This window comes from Arachis stenosperma, chromosome 9 (genome assembly GCF_014773155.1).
Source record: "Arachis stenosperma cultivar V10309 chromosome 9, arast.V10309.gnm1.PFL2, whole genome shotgun sequence".
In the NCBI taxonomy this organism is placed as follows: Eukaryota; Viridiplantae; Streptophyta; class Magnoliopsida; order Fabales; family Fabaceae; genus Arachis; species Arachis stenosperma.
Genome location: NC_080385.1, coordinates 150687848 through 150698881, shown reverse-complemented (window position 1 = coordinate 150698881; position 11034 = coordinate 150687848). Strand labels below are relative to the sequence as shown.

The 11034-nt window shown below is 40.1% G+C and overlaps 1 protein-coding gene across 1 annotated transcript; it reads right to left on the bottom strand.

Annotated features, from left to right (window-relative positions):
* Positions 1 to 10590: 10590 nt before the first annotated feature.
* LOC130950091 (polyadenylate-binding protein, cytoplasmic and nuclear-like) lies at positions 10591 to 11034 on the bottom strand. Its single transcript, XM_057878645.1, has one exon. The coding sequence runs from the start codon at positions 11032 to 11034 to the stop codon at positions 10591 to 10593; it is 444 nt and encodes a 147-aa protein (XP_057734628.1).

The following is an 11034-nucleotide window of genomic DNA, read 5'->3' as shown; positions in this document are numbered from 1 at the left end:
CTACTAGACCTCTAAAAAACTTGTTCTTAGCAACCTAGGTCACAGGAAGGGTTTTCCTACTAGACCTCTAAGAAACTTATTCTTATCAACCTAGGTCACCAAAAGAATTTTCCCTACTAGACCTTCAAGGAACCTGTCCTTGACAACCTAGATCAGAGGGAGGAAAATTGAATCACTCAATTTTCTCTATGCAACAAGCGAAACAAATCACTCACTTCACTTAATCACACTAAAAAAAAGGTGCATAAAGCACTAAGAAAATTTTATTCATCAAAGTTATGTAAATTGTCTTACCAAAGGTTTTTAAATAGGCCCCTAAGAAACTAACTAAAAGATAAGATATGATAATTTAATTTAAATCTCCTAAAGATAAGATAACTAATTTAAATGAGATTTGATCTTATTAGATTAGATCAGATTTGATTTAAATTTTAAAATCCTAAAGATATAATAACTAATTTAAATCAGATTTGATCTTATTAGATTAGATTAGATTTTATTTAAATTTAAAATCCATAAAAATACTACTAAACAAATCAGAAGTAATTCTAAAGAAACATAATATTATTGGAGTCAAAGCTTTTAAAGTCATTATATGATGTCAAATGATATAACTTTCTAAAGAATTGTAGATAATAAACTACATAGTTTCTCATGATTTGCTACACCTAGTCCTAAACTTAAAATAAAAAGACAAATCCGAAAGCAGCAAGTAATTCAAAAAAAAAAGTAAAACATCATGATTTTTTCATTTCTCCTACTACTTAAAAGTGATAGACTTACTTCTACTACAATTGCATCGCCAAATCCAAAATCACGGGCTACTCATTAGCACCAAAAATAGAGAACAAATTATCATAACAGTTACCACCACAAATAGCTTGCAAATTTTCTTCTCAATCAAAACTCTATTAATGAAATTAATCGTGTAAATATTGTTTAATACTTATTAATCATGTAAAATAATAAGAATTTTCACATTAGTAACAGAGAAAAAAAGGTCTTATTTCTTGTAAGAAAGAATATTATAAGATAGACTTTTATTAGTTCCCATGAAATTGGAGAACTTTTAGATTGTCACCATAATAACCACCATAATAAAATAGTAACATTGTAGTGGAGCAACTGCAGTCATAATATCTTATGAGTTTAAGCTTTGCTAAGATCAAACATAAAACTCAAGAAGTTTTAAATTCTATGGTTTAACATACTTATTTAAGTTAACCAAAATGCAAAAAATGTTAAATAACTTTTTGGTTCACTTAAAATTCATTTATAGCTCATGTAATTTATCATAAACAAATTAGATACCATTCAGTATTTCAAAATTAAGGACAAAATCAAATTAAGTATCTAAAAGATATTCACATATTTGATTCACATTTCTCATAAGAAATATATTAATAACCAAAATACTTCAAATTCCCCAAACTCAATGACTTTATTTTTATTTTACATCGTTTGAAAAATTTAATGGATGTAAAATGATACCAATGAAATTAAATTCATTTCATATTACCAATATATTGTTCAACAGATCAAGTTAGTAGTATTTATTCATCATCTTTTTCTCTACCATTTTCCTTCCTCACCCTTAAATAAGCCACCTCATTCAATAATATTCTTTAAAAATGTCTAAATTTGTTTAACTTTCTAATAATGGAAAAACTACTGTTTATTATGGACAATTTCAATTACTACTTTCTCAATGTTAATTGAATAGTTTTAGAAAAGACCAGCTAAAAAATAACACACAAAAAAATATTTTTCTCCTATGATATTTTAGCATTTTCTGCTAACAAAAAAAAACCTATCAAAACTTCTTGAAGTACTACGAAAAGAAATGCTCACCAACAACAACCCATTGAAGAACTTTACCAAATTATGGAAGGAGAAGAATCTTTCTAAGATCTGAAATAAATTAACTATCATTTGTAAATTTCTATAGATCTAAAATGAGATGTTTCTCTTGGTAAACAAAAGAAGCTTAGTTTTCATGTATAGTGGAACCCAAAATATCCAAGCAAGCGGGATTCACCATATTAGAAGAAATAAAAATATGTATGTTTATGATGAAGACTTTTAATTGCTCTTTTAGCAAAGTTTATACAAAAAGAATATTTGAAAAGAATATTCAAGTTAATGTACCATGGATGAGTGCAGTAAAATGTAACCAATTTTCGTTGGGATAATCTTTTCTAATGACTTCAGCAAATTACAACAAATGTTGAAAATCAAATTAAACCTGCCAGCAAACAATAACAAAAAATATGAAATTGTATGAAAAAAAAATGCTTGGTCTGCAAAAATGTAGTGAGAGTACTTACCCAATATTAGCTTTTTGGCGTCACCATCTTGCTACAGAGCTGTTGCCTTAACACTACAGCAGCAACACCAACGCCGCTGAGCCTCTCTTTTAATGGATAGCAAACACAACAGAATAGGTATTAGCTCTCATAAAAGAGTCAGAACAGTTGCATTCCTAAGCAACAACACCTGAAAGAGCAACCACTTTTCACCTCACACTCTTGCGATGGCAATTCCAGTATGCACTACTGTTTCAGCATCTAAGAAAGAAATAAAATTAATGATTCAAAATGAAATATTGGCATTAATTTCTCCCCAAGGTTTGCATAGACAAATACACAAACATCTTATGAGCAAGGGGATTAATTAATCACATACAGTTATGAGATTGTTACACACATATATTGCTACCCTCTAAAAGGAAAAAAGGAAAATCTTAGCAATGACTTGACAATTCGGAATAAACATTATTATTCACTAAAATATGGCTTTGAAGGCAAAACATGTAGCAAAAACAAAATTTCATCTTATCTAGTGTATGCTTCAGGTCAAGCGCTGCGACAGAGGTGGGTAGTACTTATTCAATACGTTCACCTCTCCCATCTTCTCTCTTTTGTGTTTGATTATGTTTCAGTCCCTGAAACATCCACAAATATTCTCTCTCTGTTTTAAAATTTGGGACAAAGAGAAAACACTTCTTAATTTTAATTATTAACTGAAAAAAAAATTATGATAGCATAATCATCAATTTAAAATGTAGTAATCCTATTAGTTCTTGGATATAATCTCAATTTTACATAAATTTTGCTCCAAACATTAGTAGAACTCAATCCATATCATTTACAGAAAAATGACAAATTCAACTCAATCTATTTTGGCTTATGATTAACACCCAAAAGGAAAGGTGTTTTGAAAAAACATATTTTTTAAAAAATAAAATGTAGTTTTGTTTTGAATATACCTTGTTTTGTTTAAATCTTTTATGTCTTCAATGCTGATGTTAGTCCTGCATGCACTCCATTAGGCCTTGACCACGTCCATCCATCCACCAAAGGTCCATTCCTGCCAACTGATCATAAAGCAATCAAGTATCATTAAATTACAACTAAATGATAAACAAAGGTGACACAATAAATACACAACACCACCACAATAAAAATACTTCTCCAACAAAATAACCTGTCAGATTTTAGCAGCAACATGAAGTTCATCTTCTTTAATGAATTTAGTGAAGGATGAATGATCACACACTCATAAAAGATTGCTCGTCACAGACAGTTAATGAGCAAAATGCAAAAGGGTAGAAAAGTTGCCAACTTTGAGGGTACCCAACATCATAAAAAGCAGAATTGGAACTAAATTTATAAAAAAAATAGAGAGAAATGAAGGATGGGGTATCGATAAAATAGGAGTGTACCGATTACTTGAGTTGGAGAGATTAAGCTTGAGATCTAGGGATGAGAGTTCGATACCGTAGCTCAGCCATTTCCTGAGTTAAGTCCTCTACTTTCTCTTTGTCCTTTAACTTTTCTACTCGCAATTCTTCCTTGTTAGCCTTCAACTCCTGCACATCCAACGGGGTATGAAGGAATGCCGCCAGTGGTGCAACGACATCGACTTCAGCATCGCCACGATTTCTGCCCTCATCTCCATCATATCTGAACCCACAAAAATAATATTAATAATGCTAATAATAAATCCCTCAAAAGCTAAACTAAAACAAAAATTATGAGTGAAAAGACCTTGAGGAGCATCTTCGGTGTGGTAGAGACGTTTTAGGATGTCATTTTGAATTCTGATTTCAAATGAAAAAATTCCGCTCAAAATTTGATGTTCAAATCCTGATTTAAAAGGAAAAGATCGCACTCAAATTGCTGTAGAAGAGAGTTCTGCTTCATTACATGAAGAACAATGAGTTCTCAATCCATTATTTACCTTAATCATCCAATCAGAAGCTAGCATTTCTGTTTTCTTCTCCTAAATAGTGGTTTTGGGATTGCTGCCGGATTAACTCTCTTCAAATCATTGGACAAATATTTTCTCTAATAACTACCTTTCACAAGGTAAAAAGGTTTTGGCTTTTTGCTGAGGAGCGAAACACAAAAGAAAGAAAAAGTTTGGAAGACACCTGTCACTCTCTCAAAAATCATCTAACAGTGTTAAATAGTGTGTAATTTTACTGTTTGACTAGTTAACCATTATATATTAATAGATATGTGTAAATATGTGTGTAAAAAAATAATGAATATCAACAACTTAATATATTTCTCAACTACTTATTCAAAGTTATTCTCTCAAATTATATATATAGGGAGGCTTCAAGACTATTAGGGATGACAAAAATGAATTAATTCCATTGGACTAACCTATTTAACTCGTTAAAAAATAGCGAGTTAGACTAAGAAATTATACTCATTAAAAAAATCAATTTACCAAGTTACCAAACATATTTCAGTAACTTGCAGATTTTAACGTGGCAGGACAAACTGGCACATTAGGTTGAAAATATTATATTATTTTTGTATTTTTAAGTCTTGATTTTTTTTTAATCAAAGGGAGCTTAACACAGTAGAGTGGAGCAAATAGCAAAGCTATAACAATAATAAAACAAGGTAACATACAACTCCTAGACACTGTGACACGACTATCAACACCCAAGGAGCTCACCACCACTCCATTCTTCGTAGTACGTAACCGATCTGTTAATAAAGTCCACCACTTGTGAGCTCTAATTTCGGAAGAGCCTGTCATTCTTTTTTTAGCCAAATTGTCCAGATAACAGCAAAGAACCAATGAACCACCTCTTCCTGTCAACCTTCCTTCCTGTAAAGCTCGTCTAACTTTCAAAATGTCCTTTTAATGTACCTGGAAAGTTCCACCTTTGTTGAAAGACCATTAGCCAAGCACACCACACCTGCCTTGTGATCTCGTAGCCAAGAAACAGATGATACGCGGTTTCTACAGGCTTACAACATAGAAGACACCTATTGTCCTGCTGGTCAATAACCCATAGTCTGCACAGTCGATCCTTCGTATTGACCCTTTCGACTAACACAAACCAAGAAAGGAGTTCAACCCTAGGGGGGACGAATCCTTTTCAAACAGCACTAGTGAAGTTATAACTGGTAACCTCCTCCGGTAGGACTTCCTCCTGCATCACTTGCACAAAGGATTTTGTTGAAAAGACACCTGTCTTATCAAATTTCCAGACCACACTATCCTCCTTCTCATTTGTGAGCTTGAATGATTGTAAGATCTCATGAAACTGGTTTACTAAGTCCAACTCCCACTGGAACAACTCTCTCCTCTACTGGAAGCTGCAAATCCACTCTAACCCATCCCAAAAGCCACAGTTTGCTATCACAGATTCATAAAGAGTTGAGACCGAGAAAAGTCTAGGAAACATATCTTTCAATACTCCAGCCGGTAGCCATCTATCCTCCCAGAATGGGATTGTTCTGCCATTCCCTAGCTCCATCGCCAACCCACTGGTTATCTTTTCTCTCAGCCTCGGCTCACTAACTTGTAACTGGAAGATATCCTTCCAAGGACCTCCTCTTGTGGGAATAGGCTGGCCTCCCATCATTATAGCAGGATTCATGTTATTGTAAGAGCACACCACTTTTTTCCATAAGGGACAGTCTTTTTTTGAGAACCTCCACCACCACTTAAATAGTAATGCGGTATTTCAAATCACTGCATCCCCAACTCCCAACCCACCCGCCTTCTTTGGAACCATGACTACTTCCCACTTCACGAGTGGTAACCCGTATCTCCCATCCTCAGTACTCCACAAGAACCGTCGTTGCAGGGAAATTAACTTCTCTGCCACTGTCTTCGGCATCTTATATAAGCTGAGCTAGTAAATAGGCAAGCTACTAAGAACCGACTTAATTAGGACCAGCTTTCCTACTTTGTTAAGAGTTTTTGCTTTCCACAAATTCAGTTTGTCTTCTACCTTGTCAATCACCGGTTTTCATGTCTTCACTAGTCTTGGATTTGCTCCCAGGGAAATGCCCAGATATCTGACTTGTAATGAAGCCTCCTTACAACCCAATAACCGACACATTCTCTGGATCCACATCCTTTCACAGCTGACCGGAATCAAGTTGGACTTCTCAAAATTAATGGTCAAACCCGACATCAGCTCAAAGCATTTGAATAGTCGCTGATAATTCCTGATAGTCTCCTCATCAGGCGGACAGAAGAAAATAGTAACATCCGCAAACTGCAAGTGAGACAACTCAATACTATCTCTACCAAGCAGTAACGGGGTTATACGACCATTCCTTACCGCCTCTCCAATCATCCGATGCAGAACATCCACGACTAAAACAAACAGGAATGGAGACAGTGGGTCCCCTTGCCGCAGTCCCCGTTGTATTTTGAACGGCTTTGAAGGTGATCCATTGACAAGCAGCGACATAGATGCAGAGGTGACACACTCCTTTATCCATCCTCTCCACTTCTGGCCAAATCTCATCTTCTGTAAGACTATATCCACAAAGTCCCACTTGACTCTATCATAAGCCTTTTGGAAGTCCAGCTTTATTATCGCGGCGCTCTTTTTCCATGATTTTAGCCAGCGCACCGTTTCACAGGCGATCAGAGCCCCATCATGTATTTTCCTGCCCTTCACGAAAGCGCTCTGAGTCTCTCCTACCAGCCCCGGCACTACCTTCCGCATCCTCCTAACCAACACCTTGGAGATGACCTTATAGACACACCCCACCATGCTAATCGGCTTGAGGTCCTTTATTTCTCTGGCTCCAGTAAACTTCGGCGCCAGCGCCACCTATGTAACATTCGAATCGCTTGGTAGTTTTGCCGATCGGAATAACCCTAGCACCGCATCAGTGAACTCCTTTCCTATTTCGTCCCAGCACTTCTTTATGAAATTCATGTTATACCTATCACTACCTGGCGCCTTTGTTGACTCACAGTCCCACACAACCTCCTTTATTTCTTCAGTAGTTGGCAACATCTCTAGCTCCATTGCCTCTTCCTCATTGATCTGCTTTACAAGCCCGTCCCTGAACCCAATAACTGGCGATGTCTCCTGGTGGTACAACCCCTTATAGAAGTCTCGTATAGCAATCTTGATTCTTGCTTGGTTCCTTATCATCCTCCCATTAACCATTAAGGAATCAATCCAATTGGATCTTCTTCGTGCTGAGGCTAGATTGTGGAAGTAGGGGTATTTTTATCCATCCCCTTTGCTTGCCGCGATCTTGACATCTGCTTCCAATGAAGCTCCTTTCTGATATACCATTTTCTATAGAAGCTTACCAGCGCCCTCCTTCTCGCTTCAACTGTCCCATCAGTCGCGCCAGTACTTACCATGTCATCTACTTTCTTGATTTTATCCTCAAACTGTGTAATCCTTCGGTCCATATCCCCAAAGTTAGTTATATGCCATCTGCTTAGCAGAGTCGTCAGAGCCTTTAGCTTATCAATGAACTATCCCTCCCCGAAGTTCCTCCACTCCTCCTTCACCATTCTCAAGAACCCATCATGAGTAAACCATGAGTCCAAGCTCCGAAAAGGTCTTGGTCCCCCTCTAATCCGTGTGACCTCCATAATCATTGGGCAATGGTCTGATAACCCTCTAGGTCCCCCTCTCAGCCTTGTATCAGGAAACTCTTCTAGCCACTCTACACTAACCAGTCCCCTATCAATGCGGCTACATGATTGCCCTCTGAACCAGGTGAACAAGCGATCAGTGATTGCCAAGTCCACTAACTCCATATCTTAGATCCACGATTTAAACTCTGCTCCGGACACTGTTAAAGAGGTAGCACCCTTTCTCTCTTCCACATGAGTTATCTCGTTAAAATTTTCCATGAAGCAGAACGGTACTTGGCATAACCCAAATAGGAAGCTCAGCTCTTCCCACGTGATGAGCTTTTTTGCCCTTTCATGTGGCCCATAAACTAGGCAGAAACTACAGGGAAAGTTAGTTTTTAGCACCACACCTTCCAAGCATATCCACCGAGCCCCTTTATAGTAGTTGTTCATCCGGAACACCATATCGTCCCACATTAATAACAGACCAGCAGCACCAACCGATCCAACAAACTCCCATTTAACTGCGCAATTACCCCACAATTGCGTTATATCAAAATTTGTCACGACCTTTTTTTTTTGTCTCTATCAGGCCTAGCATATGCACTTTAAATTTTCTCCGAAAATTCTTTCCCATACTCAGTTTACAACCCCCACCAACCCCCTAATATTCCAAGAACTAAAAATCATTATAGAGAACTTATACACACCTTTTTTCGATTCTTCGGCCGACTTCTCCGTGCTTTCTCCTTCTGCTTAGCCTGTTTTTTCTTCTGCGCAATCGCCTCATTCTGTGCCTGTAGTATGGCCATAATGTCATCTTTCTCATCGTACTGCACCGCTCCATATTCCACTGCAAGCTTCCATGCTTTCCGGTTTTCTTGCATATCAGTTGACCATCTGTTCTCAGACGTTTTCGTCTCAGCTTTGCTTCCTACATCACAAGGTGCCTCTCGCAAATCCTCCGAGACTCTCCCATTGCCACCGGTATCTAGCTCCCCCTGACAGCCACGGTGGTCACTGTCCTCTGCCAACCCATCTACCGAATGTAACTCATCCCCTTCCAACGGAGAGCGCAACACTCCCTTCTGGCTGTCCTCAACAAAACCAGTACCAGCCCCTGTAGGTCCTGGACCCCCGCCAGCGAGATCTGTAGCCTCTCCACCATCCACCATCTGCGACATCCCCAGCACAATCCTCCCCGCAAGACCGCTGCCTTCCTCCCTCCTCACAAGTGTTTCACTCAACCCTCGCGCCCCCAGACACGCCTCATCTTCCTCGACCAGGTTTGTTGCGCGGTCCAGGTCTCCATCAACACCCCCGATCGCGCCGGCAGCATCCGCGCACGCTCCATCACTCCCTATCATCATGAGTGGCGGCAAGGGGTGATCATCCGCATCCAATGGCAGTGACGCATTCACCAAGGCTAGGCCCCAACCGACCTCCCTTCTCCTCGCCGCAGCACACCAGATCGCGCTGCCATGGTCCCCTCCCCCAGTGCCACCGCCCCGTGTACAAGCATCACAAATCCCAGACCTACCCGACTGAGAACCTCCCTTCACATGACTCGTAACCCGCTCCACATCAGGCCCACTACGGAACCCCTTCACGGAGCCAGCATGAGGAGCATATGGGCCTCGGGTGGTTGTGCCCAACCTTTCATCCTTTGGCTTAGATAAAACAAACTGGGCCTTAGAGCTATTGTAGCCCAACCAAACCTAGCTTGTGATTTCTCCCACAGCAACCACCCGGTCCGTATCAAAGTTCCATGACTGAGTTCATTCTGACGCAGCTTCTTCAGTCTCAGCTCTTCCTTCCCTGGGATCAGAAACCGTATTCTTTGTCGTTACTGAATTTGAATTCAAAAAACTGTTACCCCATTCATCTAAAACATCGGCCTTAATTACGCTTATACCCTCCGGACCCCCTTCCACCCTATGCGGCAAGGCTACCTCCTCAGCCGCCGTATCCGACCACCCCAGTTGCACTGGATTTCGAGTACCGCTGATGCCCTCCATGTTCCCAGCAACCCCTGGCATCACATCAGTCACCACCCCCTTCAAAGAACCACATTCATCATTGCCCATTTCCTTAGCAAAATTCTCAAACTCAGTTGAACCTATAGTTAAGCAAATCCTTTTCGAAATAGCTGCCACCCTCCATGTATCGATCAGTATGCGACCAGCCCGGAATGACGTACTTGGGGCTGTTACATTATCACAAGCCACAACCTCACCCCACTGGCTACCAATCGCACGGAACGTATCCTCTGACCAGACATGTAGCGGGACTCCATAACACTCAATCCACACTCTTCGCCTACCACTCCATTCCTGGTCCTTCCAATTGCACATACTATGGAAGAACTGTCAGAGTCCATCCCCACACCCCTCCAACGCCTCATCCGCACTCCTTATACTATCAAATATCAGCAAGGCCATGTACCTCCTCAGCTCACAGACCTTAACAACGTGAGGCCATTCCTTCCTGCTTAATTCATTCAATAGTCGGAAATCAATTGATCTCACGGTACTTCTAATCACACTCCTCTGCAGCCATTCCATATTGGTCTTGTCAACGGAAGCTGTTAGCACCGTTGCCCCCACTTTCGTATGAGCCTCATCTATAGCAAGTGCTGCATTGTCTAAAGCTCCCCGCCCTACCCCATGAACCATGTTCTGAGATGGATGGAGCCCATCTGTGGGTTCCCTTACTGCGTCAATGACCTCGGCTTGGCGGTGCTGTGGCCTTCCCTCTGCCACCACCACATCTGTCGCTCTTCGTCCTTAGAAGCATCCCTCCATACTTTGCCTCCCCTACAAACAGCTCTTTTCCCCTTAACTGCATGTGATTCATCTCCACAATTGCCTTCAGCGCTCCTCCCTTTGTAGTATACCGTATGAATGCAAACAGGTAGATCATCCCATTTCTCGTCTTCCTTGAGAGGTATATGTCGTTGATTCGTCCCGTCCAAGAGAATAAACCAAACAACTCCCATTTCGAGATATACGCTGGTAAACTGTCCACAAAGACACTGAACAAATCCCGTTCCATCCGAACGTACTCCTCCCGATTCCAAATCCTGAGGTCCTTCGCTATGCTTAACGCGATCCGAGATCGCCCCTGCCCGGGGTTCCCACCCCGCTCTCGCTCCTCCCTCAT

Bases quoted from the DNA above. Each gene is read 5' to 3' on its own strand.
- LOC130950091 (XM_057878645.1), bottom strand. From the start codon at position 11,034: ATGAGGGAGGAGCGAGAGCGGGGTGGGAACCCCGGGCAGGGGCGATCT.